At 39.4% G+C, this 13,698-nt stretch overlaps 1 protein-coding gene across 1 annotated transcript in view; it reads left to right on the forward strand.

Annotated features, from left to right (window-relative positions):
* The window catches only part of LOC138160274 (transmembrane protein 132B-like), a 138,625-nt gene that overhangs the window by 111,190 nt on the left and 13,737 nt on the right, over positions 1-13,698 (forward strand). Inside the window, exon 3 of the mRNA XM_069087176.1 lies at positions 10,126-10,399. Within this exon, the coding sequence (XP_068943277.1) occupies positions 10,126-10,399 (274 nt within the window). The remainder of the gene's footprint in view (positions 1-10,125; positions 10,400-13,698) is intronic.

Consider the following 13,698-nt stretch of genomic DNA (forward strand, 5'->3'; position numbering starts at 1 on the left):
TTTTAGTAACCTTTAGGGGACAGAGATTTACAAGGCTTCAATTTATGAGGAGATAGGATTTTGAAAGTCTCTGAGCCAAAGGCCTCTGGAGGTGAGCGAAGAAAAGAAAGTACTAGGAAGCGTTATTTCACATTAAGGAAAACTTGTATTCTACCAAAAGCAAGCTCATTGCCTCGAGGAAGGATTTTTAGGTGCACTCCAAAGGCTTTAATAAGATGTTAAGGGTCCAAGGGGACCATGTAATTTAATGGAGTTTGAATGATTTGTGGAAGCTGGGGAAATGTGGAGCTGAACCGCTGTGTCTTACTAACCGAGTAAGAGCCGTGAATCTGAAGAGGAAATGAATGTCATTTATAACAACCTTGACTTAAAAAGGGCCACCTCAAGTTGGCCTCAATTACTGCCATCAGGTGCTTGCTAAAAATGGACACTCTTCCTCTCTCTCCCCTGAGCACTGGGATGAGGAAACCTCAAAAGAACCTTGTTGCTTTGGCCAGACATTCAGTTCTGTTCTGGAAATGTTTTGTGCCCTTCATGGGCTGGGCAAGTTGTGTTAGACGCTGAGGGTGCAAAGAAAGAAGTGAAACAGGTCTTGCCCTCAAGCGCCCTCCTTTCTGCTTGGGAAAACAACACTGAGTTCCATTCAGCAAGGAGGCATATTTGAGTGCCTGTTATGTGTTAGATATGGTAGCAAGTGTTGGGGACCCAAACATAAACTCACCTCAGATGCTGATTAGTCATGTAAGCTGGACAAGTCACTTAATCTCTATTTGCCTTAGTTTCTTCAACTGTGAAATGGGGATCATACCAGGACCTCTCTCAGGGTTGTTGTGAGGATCCAATGAGATAAGATTTGGAAATCTCTTAGCACATAGTAGGTGCTTGATAAACATTTATTCCCTTACCCTTCTCTTCTTGACTCAAGAAGCTTATATTTACTGGGGCAGGGAGTGTGCACCCATGTATGCAGGTAAGTAAATATTAAAAATATATTCAAAGGAATATACCAAGAACATAGCAAAAGTACTTTTGAGAATGCTACTAACTAGGACATGGGGAAAAACACTAATATAATGGTGGTATCTGATGTAAGCAGCTGGGTGATGCAGTGGATAGAACTCTGGTCCTGGAGTCAGGAGAATCTGAGTTCAAATATGACCTCAGACATTTACTAGCTGGGTGACCTTGGGCAAATCACTTAACCCTGTTTGCCTCAGTTTCCTCATCTGTAAAATGAGAAGGAAATGGAAAACCACTCCAGTATCTCTGCCAAGAAAAGCCCAAAAAGGGGGTCACAAAGAGTCAGATATGACTGAAATGACTCAATACCACCAGATCTATGTTTTAAGTGAAATTAGGGATTTTAAGGAGGGAAAATGAGGAAGGAGGGCATTCAAACTTGGAATACTCTTTGTGAAAAAGAATACATTACATCTCTGTGCTTAGAAGTAAGTTAGAGCTGGAGTTTAACTTGCCCAGGGCCACATGGCTAGGAGTAAGCACTTGAGGCAGAATCTGAATTCAGTTCTTACTGGCTCCTCATCCAGCACTTTATCCACTGTGCCAAACCACCCAGAAGAATGGTGGGATGAGCTCGGAGAATGACAAGTAATTCATGTTGATTGAGTCACAGGACAGGGATGAGGACAAGGTGTGATAGAAATAAGTTTGGATTGGAAGTCAGACGTCCTCGGGGCAGCCTTTTCTCCAATGCTACCTAGATAACTTTTGGGAAGGTGCTTCTCTTCTGTAAAATGAGATAGCCTTACTGGTCCCTTCCAGTTCTAGACATGTCATTGCTTCCTACATTGGGAGGAGACTAATGTGACCGAAGGCTACAATGTCTAGAACCAGATTATGGAAGGTTTTGAGTGCTCATAGGACCAGAGACTCCTCACTCTCTCTCATCCCCCTCTATCCCATCTGCTTCCAAAGCCTGTTGATTTTGCCTTTGCAGTATGTCTTGTCTGTGTCCCCTTCTCTCCTGTGACATGGCCCCCATCCTGGTGCAGGGCTTCATCACCTCATGCTTAGACTATTAAAATAGCTGCTGGTGGTTCTGCCTGCTTCTATTCTCTCTTCACCCAAGTCCAGCCTCCACCTAGAAGTCAAATTGATCTTCCTAAAATACAGGTTTGATCATGTTACCATCCTACCCATAAAGCTTCAGTGGCTGGCTCCATATGACCTCCAGGATCAAATATGGAGTCTTTTGTTTGGCTTTTAATGCCCTTCATAACCTGTCCCACTTCACCTTTCCAGCCTTCCTAACCCTTACTCCCCACCCTATCGAATCCAGTGACACTGGCCTCTATTCTGTTCTTGCCTGAGACACTCTCTCTCCCATCTGGCTGCCTTTTCTCTGGCTGTCCCCCATGCCTGGAATTCTCTCCCTCCTCTGCTCTGCCTTCTGGTCTCCTTGACCTCCATCAGGGCTCAGCTAAAAAATAATCTGCCTTCTACAAGTAGCCTTTCCTGATTCCCCCTCCTTGGTTTATTACTCCTTGCCTGCCCTCTATGGTTTATTAGTAATTAGTCCTGCCCTATAGTTTGTTTGCATGCTGTCTCCCCATTGGATTAGGGGATCCTTGAGGACAGGGGATGTCTTTTGCTTTTCTTTGTTTTACCAGTCCTTAGTACTGTGCCTGGCATATAAAAGGTGCTTAATAAATGCTTGTTTATTTGACTTGTTTCTTTTAGCATTTTTATCCTTCCTTTGATCTAGTCCCTCCTTTTTAAAATATTTGTGATACTTCTATATTTGGCGCATTCTTACAGTAGAAGGGAAGTTTCTTGAGGATGATCTCTAGTTTTTGTCTCTATCTCCCTAGAGACTAGAGCCATGCCTTAGGTATGCTTCTGGGACTTCTCTAGTGTGGGGAACCCTCAGTCTGGAACTCGGGGTGGTGGTGCTGTGTGTAGAGAGAAGGAAATGTGTGTGAGAGATGTGGGGACAGCAGATGTTGGGTCATCATAGGTTAACATTGTCATAGGGGATAGGACCAACCAGATTATGTCCCCATGGGGCCCTGGTAGAAGGAAGGGGCCAAGAATAAGAGTCCACAGAGTTTTCTGTTGGCCTGAGTTGGAAGAAGATGGCCTCAGAATGAGAAATACCTGTCTGAAAACAGAACTTTGGAAAGATCATTTTTTTATCCAACATATAACTGGAAGGATTAATGAAGGTGTAAGGAGAGAGGGGATTGATTGCTTTCTTATAGAAATAATGAATTCATTTTTGCCATTTCCAAGAATATTGTGGACAATTTTTTCTTCAAGGGACAGGGACTTTATAAAGCATCTTCTCTGCCTCATCTCAAACCCCTGTTAAAACCGAGAAAACCCAATTTTCACTCTCTCTATGCTATTGCCCACCTAGGAATAACAAAATAATATAATTTTAGAGTTGGAAATGTCCTCAGAGGCTGGGTAGAGCAACCCATATGTTAAAAAAGAAACCCAAGATAGCGTACCAGGTGGGTTGTTTTATTAAAACTCTACAATGCATGAGGAACCTCCTTCTTCCCAAGGTATCCCAGTCCACTTATGGGCAGCTTGAATAGCCAGGAACTTGTTCTTTGCATCAAGTCTAAGTCTGCCATTCTGCCCCTTTCTTCTTTTGCTTCCTGTTCTGCCCACTGAGGTCAAACAGAAAGATTCTAATCTCTACCCTGTCTGTCAGCTGTTCAAACAAATGGAGACCACTGCCATCTCCTCCCTGGAGCCTTCTCTGCTTTAAGCTAAACATCCCTGATTCCTTTAACTCATCTGACTATAGTATAGATGCAAAGTCACCCACCATTTGGATTGCTTTCCCTTTTAAACTTTCTACTATTTCTTTAGAAATACTGAACCCAGAAATGAATGAATATAATAGTTTAGATGAAGCCTGACTAGGGCAAAGAGAAGTGGCATTATTGCTTAGTTTTGGAAGCTATGGTCTTCTTAACTAAGGCCATGGCTGCTTGAGAATTTTTGGCTGACATATCCAGGGGGATGTAGCAGCAAGCACCATAGTATCCCCAGGATGGTGGCTAGCACAGGTTCTTAGATCTTCTTTTCTAAAGAAAAGCAACTCAAAAATGGGTTAACTATCTTACTTAAATCAAACATGTATCATTTACCTAGTTCAGGGGAAATAGTCAGCACCCTGAACTTGAGAGAAAACAAATAGAAGTTATAAGCAGACAAAAAACGCAGACAGAGAAACATACCAAAAGACAGGGCTTCCAGCTGTCTGACCATTACATCTATACCTAGTTAGTTATCAGAAACAGAAGCACCAACACCTGGGTTTTCAAAGCTGGGGGCGGGACTGCCCAAAGTGTCATCTGGCCAAATCACAAAATCACACAACTCTTCCCATGAATGAACCCCAAAGCAAAACCTTACATCAGGATATATGTACATATATATGTATATATATATGTGTGTGTGTGTATGTGTATATACATATACATATGTGTATATATACATATATGTATATATGTGTGTATACATATATATATATCTTTCTCCAAGGTCAGAAAACATCACAACCCTTGTAACCCACTGCCCAATCACAAAATAACAAGGGGTGTGTGATCCTGAAAAACAAGCCAGCCATCACAGACTCCGTGTGAACACATTCAACCTATTGGGGGCAGAGTATATTTTCAAATCAGGGAAGGTCCACCAGTTCATTTAAGCCTATCTAGGGGCCAAGGGGCAGGGAAGATCTTCATATTACCATTACCATTACAGGGGGCTCATATTGAGATTGTAGGCTTCCTAAAACTTCCTGCATCTTTTTTTTTTAAGATCTTGAGGTATTTTTCATCAATGTCTCCCCATCCTTTATATATACTCCTTAAATCATTTTCTTGAGCCTAAGTGTAATATATTTGCATTTATTTCAATTCTTATTTATTTAAGCCCAACTTTCTAGTTGATGGAGGTATTTTCTGGATCTCCAATTATTCATATACAGTATGTTAGCTGTTTGCTTGTGAATGAATGAATGCACCATTTATTAAGTACTTATTTACAAAACACTGTGCTGAATACTGAGTACAAAGAGAAATGTAAGACCATCCCTGATCTCTAGGGCTGACATTCTTATGGGGGGATACCTTCAACTCCCATGGAAATACACCATCATCCTTGGGGTGCAAGACAAAGCATTTGATCATGCCTCTTCTTCGGCAATTTTCTTTGCTGATATCCTGTTGGTTTCTGAGGTTGAACCTATTTGGCAAGGTCAAGAATTTTGGCCTCAAGACCTTTCTCTTCTCATTCTATAGTAGTTGTGGTGGTAGCATCCATAGGAACAATCAAGTCATTCACAGATGGTATAAGTAAACCCGGTAGGTCTTTTTCTACATCATTGATAAGAAAACTAAGCAGTCAAAGGCCAAGCAGAGATCTCTGGGGCACTCCGCTAGAGACCTCTTGCCAAGGTGATATTGCCTTAATGTGTACTTACCTTTTTCACAATCAATCTACTGAAATTATTGTCTAACCTAGATATGTTCATCTTTCTTTTCCCCCCATGAGAATAGTATGAGATGCCATATCAAATGCATTGCTAAAATTCTTGTAAATCATATTTATATGTGGCTCCACCCCCCCCCCCCCAATTCCTGGAACTCTCTTCCTTCTTACCTTTACCTCTTTCCTTCAGGTTACAGCTAAAATCTCACCTTATACAGGAAGGTTTTCTTGGTTCTCTTTAATGTTAGTGCCTTCTCTCTGAGACTACATCCATTTTATCCCTCTTAGAGCATGGACTCCTTAGCCCTCTTTTGCCTTTCTTTGAATACCCAACACTTAGCACATTGCCTCGCACATAATAAGGATAGAAATATAGTAAACCAAATCTAATCATAGAATGTTCAACTTGGGAAGGGATGACAGAGATCATATGGTTTAAACTTCCTTACTTTGCACATGGGGAAGCCGATTCCCAGGAAAGTCACCCAAGGTTACACATACCTAGTTAGTGACTGATGTGGATAGGGGAGAAATAGTTAAACAATATGGCTAGTTAAACAAAAAAGAGCTTGTGGTCATAGTGGACTACAAGCTTCATAGAGGAATCCATAGTGAGCTGTGGTACTCAAGGAACTTAATGTAATCTCAAGGGAAATTAGACATGCATGGTATCCTAAGTAGGCAGTTAGTTGTCTTGCTGGGACATCTGCTGTGACCAGACTGCTTTTGTGTTCATTTCTGGTTGCCCTGTCGGAGGAAATATATTGATAAGCTACACTGTCCAGGAAAGGGTAAACAGCATAGTCGAGTTCAGGTAGTATGAGGATGAGTGAAGGGAGTTGAGAATAGTTAACTTGAAGCAGTAGGCAAGCCTGAAGAAAAGACATAGTGGGAGACACAAGTACCTTCGTAATGTGAAAGAGGGACTAGATGTATTCTCCTTGTCCCTAGATGGTAGAACCAGGAGCCATGGGTACTCTACATCCTCTGTGATCTAGTGATACTGACTTCTGTGCTGTTCCTCCCACTAGACACTCAATCTCCCAACTCCAAGGATTTTCATTGGCTGTCATCCATACCTGAAACTCTTTTCTTCCTCATCTCTACCTCTTTAGGTTCTCTGGCTTCCTTTAAATCTCAGCTAAACTCCTACCTCCAACAAGAAGTACTTATGTACAAACCTTTCCCAACTCTCTTGCTTCTAGAGCTTTTCTTCTATTGATTTTTCCCTGTTTATCCTATATTTAGCTTATTCATGCCTTGTTGCTTGTATATTGCTTCCCCTGTTAGAATGTGAGCTCCTTAAAGGCAGGAACTGTCTTTTGACTTTCTTGTATTTTTAGCTCTTTGCATAGCAGTAGGTGCTTAAAATTGCTTGTGGACTTGAATTGAAAAGAGACAAATTCAGCTGATTTCAGGGAAACATTTCTTAATGGTGAGAGCTGGGCAGAAGGGCAATGGGCCACTTTGAGAAGTAATGGACCCCTTCCTTTATTGCCTCCCATGGAGGTCTTCTAGTAAAGACCAGAGGATGACCACTCAGCAGGTCAGTTGTGATGGAGATTCTTGTTCAAGTAGTAGTTTAGGATAGTCTGTATGACCTCTAAGATTCTTTGATTAGAATATCAGAGGTCATACAAATGTCTGAGGTCTCCAGACCGCTACGTCTTCTGAGATAGAGGAGTGAAGGGTAGCAAAGCAGAATGGATGGCATATGGGTTGTGTGGGCCCAATCTTTTCATGCTTTCTTTCAAATGCATGTCAGCTATGTGATTTATAACAATACTTGATTGGGGGAAAATGATCACTCTTGGATCCATGTTAAATTACATAACAGTGCATCAGCTTACATAATGGAACTTGCTTAATGCTTTGATGGTGTATGGATCTAAGAAGTGCCTTTCCCAGCTTTTTTGTTGCTAACTTTGTCATAAAACAATTTAAAGCAATACCATTCGGTTTTATAATGATTCTCCCATAACTAGTATTTCAAAGAGCATATAAAAGAGAAGAGCATTATAAACACTTAAAAAAAAACAAGAAAAAAAGAAAATCTTGTTTGAACACCATCAAAAACAAGTGATTCTCTGCCCCTTCCCCACCCTGACACTAGAAATTCTCATCATCTCAAGAAATGAAGTGTTTGGAGTACAAGAATTTCCTAGCATGGGGGCCTAATGAGTGAAACCAGGACCACCTGGTGTTTAAAACCTGATTTCCAGGAAAGAATAAAAGCCAGATAAGTGGACATTGGAGTTTATCCTGCAGTATGAACAGAAAATGAATTGGGATATGGGAAGAAAGGGTTTGGGCCAAATGATATCTTCACTCCACTAATGGGAATAGTATTATTTTCAAAGGCATCAACCCCCTGCTAAAGGCTGATTCTGCCCCTTTTAGAATTCTCTGACAATGGTTTAGGAATAAGAAGGGCCAAGAAGAGAATAATGGTAACAGATCACCAGAATTCTGTCCCCTTGGAACTGAGCAATGGCCAACTTTGGGGGATGGGAGGTGGGGTGGGGTTGCTCAGCATGTGAGAATGATTCTGATGTAATATTCAGGGGAGATGGAAAGCAGAGACAGGGCTGGCTATCATGGAATTATGGGAAATAGGTACATGGTGCCAGAGAGAGTGTCAATGTCTTTAGTTATTTCTGAGTCCGCTGGATTGCAGGGCAGTCCATCATTCTGTGCCACCTGATCTTTCCTTCTGCCCACTGTAGGGTCTTTTGAGTTGGATCCAATGTTGATGATGGGAAGCATGAATTCTAGGATAAAAGATTTTCAATTGAAAATGAGTTTAATGGTCACCTCGTCATATTCTCTCATTTAACATATGGAGAAACTGAGGATGAGATGGCAAGTGACTTTCTTGATCTCATAGAGAAGATAGAATGAAGAATCCAACTGAGATCCTCTGGGTTCCCATCTAGTACTCTATTCATTGCATCTGAAGGATTTTTAAATTTCCATTTTTTCAGCTTTCACAGAAGTTTTCTTTTCTCCTCCAGGGATGTACTCTGAGGAACTACCTAACAGAGTCGTTTGTGTGTACGTGCATGTTTGTATATGCATGTGTGCGTGTGTGTGTCTTTATGATCTAGCAATGATTTATGATTTTCTTGGGAGAGGGGAATGAATGGGAAATCTGTGTCACAGCAGACATATGTCAGAGGCATGACCTGAACAGGCCTTCCTGAATCTAAGGCTGGCTATCTTATCATTGTAACACTCTACTTCCTGTACTTAATAAAATTTGTCAATGATGATGATTTGAATTGAATTGACATGAAGGGAGGACATAGTTGATAGTCTGCTTGCCCAGATGATATTAATCTCACCAAGCCTTTTCTCTCCCTTTTTGTGTTGGATAAAAATCTGTCTCCTGAATATTGCAAAATGTGAGCCTACAAAGAAAGCCAAATTTTATGTACAAATAAGTATGAGTGACAGATTGAATTTGTTCAATTTCAGCTTCTGATGTTTGATAGCTATATGACACTGGACAAGTCACTTAACTCTGAGAATCACTTTCCTCATCTGTAAAATGGGAACAATTATAACAACAACTACCTCTCAGGGTTTTGGGGAGGATCAAATGAGACTGTAGCTGTAAAGTACCTTGGACCCTTTAAAACATTATGTAAATATGATCAATTTATCATTATCATTATTGTTATTGTTAATGGAAGAATTGGAATTGGGATCCTCATTAATGAATTTTCTGTGTAATCTCAGGATGATCATATGTGATTCAGAATAACTAAATTACTAAAGTCTTATGGAAAAAAAGAATAACAAATAACTAGGTTAATAGTAGGAGCTTACAAATAATTAATTGATCAATTAATTAACATGGTTTTTAGTTAGAGCTTTACAAGACTATATTTTCTTTAAAAAAAGAAAATTATTAACACATCGTATTTCGACATGACCCTACCTAATAAACACCCAAACTCTATGAAAAGATCTTTCCTAAAAACAGTTTATCCATGTTTTTTTTTCTTTTTGTTTTGTTTTTGTTTTTTTGCCTTTTGGAGGGCAGTTGGGGTTAAGTAACTTGCCCAAGGTTACACGGTGTTAAATGTCTGAGGCCGGAACCAAACTCGGGTCCTCCTGACTCCAGGGCTGGTGCTTTACTCACTGTGCCACCTAGCCACCCCTAGCTTATCCATTGTTAACAAAAAGGAAGGAGGTATTCTTTCAGCTTAACTGCACAGTAACAATACTGTCCATGGTAATTGAGTACAATTTTTTTTTGTCTCTCAATGTTAATTTTACTTACATCATTTTATTATTGTTGTTGTTGTATATATTGCCCTACCTGGCTCTGCTTTCCTTTCTCTGCATCAGTTCATACAAATCTCCCAGGTTTCTTTGAATTCTTCATATTCGTCATTTCTTGAAACAGTGTAATATTCTATTACATTCATATAACCACAGTTTGTTCAGCCATCCCCTAATGATTGGTCCCATATTTTCTTTCTACCTTTTTATTAGTATAAATAATGTTATTATTGAGTATTTCTGTATCTAAGGATCTTTTTTATGCTTTCAGTAACTTAAAATCACTTTCTACTATTCCTCCTATAAGAAGATCATGCTCATATGACTACTTAACTCATATTTTCCCATGATACTAATTTTCAGGCCAACTCGAGACAGTGATGATGATGAGGATGATGAAAAGAAAGGAAGAGGCTGCACCCTTCAGTACCAGCATGCCATGGTGCGTGTGCTGACACAATTTGTGGCCGAGTCATTGGATTTAGGAGGCCAGCTGACCTATATGTTGGGCTCTGATTGGCAGTTTGACATCACCGATCTAGTGGCAGATTTCATGAAGGTGGAAGAACCAAGAATTGCCACTTTACAAGATGGCAGGACACTGGTTGGTCGTGAGCAGGGAATAACAACAGTGCAGGTATAAGAAACAAATAAATGTGTGCACATACATAGTCAGAGAATGATGAATTAAGTAATTCAAATTCACAGATGTAAATGGTTTGAAATTCTTAGAAATTCACTGTTATTTAAGACACTTTAATCAAGGTTCAAAGCAGTAGTGGAAAGAAAAAAAAATGACTCTTGAAATTCTTGTCCATGGACAATGAATGGAATTTTGTGCCAGCTTCCCCCCCATAATAGCTAGTATTTATATGTCTTACTATGTGCCAGGAATTGTGCTAAGTGCTTTACAATTATTATCTCATTTAATCCTCATGGAAGGAAGGTGTTATTCTTACCTCCATTTTAAATATGGGGAAACTGAGGCAAAAAGGGTTAAGGGACTTGTACACAACTAGTAAGTATCTGAGGCCAGATTGGAACTCAGGTCTTCCTGACACTCTATCCATTGAGCCATCTAACACATAGTGGATGCTTAATACATGTTTATCAAATGAAGGTTTCTGTTTGAATATTCACCTGCAATGGGCATATCCACCTGACTTCTACCACATTATTATGCTACCCTTTCTCTGCTTATTATTATTGACTGAAAATTATGAATTTCATGAAGATAGCAATACTTTTTCAAAACTTAGCTATATTTAGGTGTGAACTGGGCAAGACATATTTAAATTAAGAAAGGAAAACCCCATTCATTCAACCTAAAACAAATTCTTTATATTCAATACAGTGAGTGAGAATGACTTCCATTATTATCACTTAGACCACTCTTTAAGTTTTGCAGAAAGCTGTGCTATCAGAATTGCTTGATCTTGTCTAATGGTTTCCTCCTTGGTTTGTCCTTGGTCCCCCACTGCATCCTGGACCATCTCCAGTTGTCCTCATTCATATCTGGCCACTGGACTCAGATGGCTCCAGAGGAGAAAGTGAAGCTGGTGACTTTGCACAGCTCTTCCTCACTTAAATCCAATTCACTTGTATGTCATGGCATCACTTCCTCGGTCCTCTTCAAGAAGAAGGACAAAGGACAAACATCAGCATAAATAATGATCAGCTAGAGGTTCACTGAGATAGGACTTCTTTAGAGCACAGAACATGAGAATCCAGAATTTCCAAGCTGGAAAGTCCTCAGAGATTATCTTGTCCAACCTGGATTTGAAAACCACCTCCCTCCCCAACAGCCCCCAAAATTGGTTATCTAATCTTTTCTTGAAGATGTTTAGTGAAAACTCTTTTCTTAGATTACCTATTATCCTCTAAATTAATTCTAATTGTGAGGAAAATTGTGAGAAGTAATTTTTGGGTGGGAATAGTAAGTGGTTAGTAATATTTGTTGACTGAGTGACCTGACAGGAAGCCTGAAGTTTCTTTTTTTAAAACTTCCACCTGTTGTGACTTAATGTGCCCTCTCCAGCCAAAGCAGAGTAAGGTGAAATGCATGTAACACTTCAAGTTAGCTCTCATGGTGTCGCCTGAATCCTTTCCAAGTTAAATATCCTCAGTGTCTTGATTTGATCCTCATGTGTTGTGGTCTCAAGGACCTTCACCTTTCTCTGGCCACCATTAGCTTTGCTCTAACAATCTTGTGCCTGCATGGTGTTCCAAGAAGTAGATACAATTAATTTTGTTTCCATTAACAGGCTACTACTTTCCCAGAACTTTGACTAGCAATTAACTTATGATGCCACTGAGTAAAGGGGCCATTTATGGGAAAACATTTTTTCCACTTTCTTTAAGCCCAATTTGAAGACCAGTGTTATAATTGGTAGAGATAAGGATAGGGACTAGAGCTATGATTTGATTGGTATGAGAAACTTTCAAGTTAGGAAACTCTACCAACCTAAAGCAATACCTTCTTTAGAATGTATTGCCTTAAAGCAAGGGTCTTCACCTTTTGTATCCATGGAACCCTTTGGCAGTCTAAGGAAGCCTATGAGACGCTTCCCAGAATAATGGTTTAAATAATTGAAAGAAATGATAAATTTCAGTTAGAAGTTAGCAAAAATAAAGATGCAATTATTGTTCCAAGTTCATGGACGCTCTGAAATCTATTAATGGACCCTGGATTAGAAATTCCTGCTTTAGAGAATTACCTAGAATGCTATGACAGGTTAAATGCTCTAGCCTATGATCATACAAATAGTTTGCCTTAGAGCTGAGACTTAAACACAGGCTGTCCTGACCTTGAAGGTGGTTCTTTTTTAATTTACTTTTTTTTAAATTTTAAAGTAATTTTTTATGTTTATTTTTAGTTTACCACATTCATTTCCACAGTTTTGTTACAAATTTTCTCCCCGTCTTTCTCCTACCCACCACCCCAGAACAGCGATCTCACTGAATATCCCCTCCCCCAATCTGTTCTCTCCTATATCCTCCCCCATTCCCCATCCAAATTTCCAGTAGGGCAAGATGGATCTCCATACCCTAGTGCCTGTATATCATATTTCCCAAAGCGCGTTAAAAATAATAATAATATATATTTTTAAACATTTGATTTTTAAAACTTTGAATTCTAGATTCTTTCCCTTCTTCCCTCATCTCCCAACCTTACTGGGAAGATAAGCAATTCAAAATAAGTTGTACATGTGTAGTTACACAAAAATTTCCATAGTGGATATGTTGCGAAAGACTAACTATATTTCCCTCCATCCTATACTGTTCCCCACTTGTTCTATTTTCTACTTTGACCCTGTAACTTTTTAAAAGTGTGTACTTCTAACTACCATCCCCCCAACCCCCAATCTGCCCTCCCTTCTATCATCTCCACTCTTATCCCCTTCCCTCCTACTTTCCTGTAGGGGAAAATACCCAATTTAGTGTGTATGTTATTACCTCCTTAAGGCAAATTCTATGAGAGTAAGGTTGACCCATTCCCTTTTTCCTTCCTGTTCTTCCCCTCCATTGTAACAGTGTTCCCTTGCTTCTTTTATGAGATAATTTACCCTATTCTATCTTTCCCTGTCTCTTCTCATTATATTCCTCTCTCACATCTTAATTTTATTTTTTAAATATCATCCCTTCCTATTCAATTTATCCTGTGCCCTCTGTCTGTGTATACCTATACACATGTATACACATACTCATATATGTATTCATGCACACATAGACCCTCCTATATAGACATATATATGTATGTTTACATATATATATATATATATATATATATATATATATATATACATACACATTTTTATTCCCTTCAACTATCCTCATTCCGAGGAAAGTTTCATAAGTTACAATTATCATTTTTCCATGCAGGAATGTAAATAGTTCAAATTTGATAAGTTCCTTATGATTTTTTTTCCCTGTTTA

This window comes from Petaurus breviceps, unplaced genomic scaffold (genome assembly GCF_028583685.1).
Source record: "Petaurus breviceps papuanus isolate PSGF00001 unplaced genomic scaffold, PetGlider_PUasm1.0 100, whole genome shotgun sequence".
Classification (NCBI taxonomy): Eukaryota; Metazoa; Chordata; class Mammalia; order Diprotodontia; family Petauridae; genus Petaurus; species Petaurus breviceps.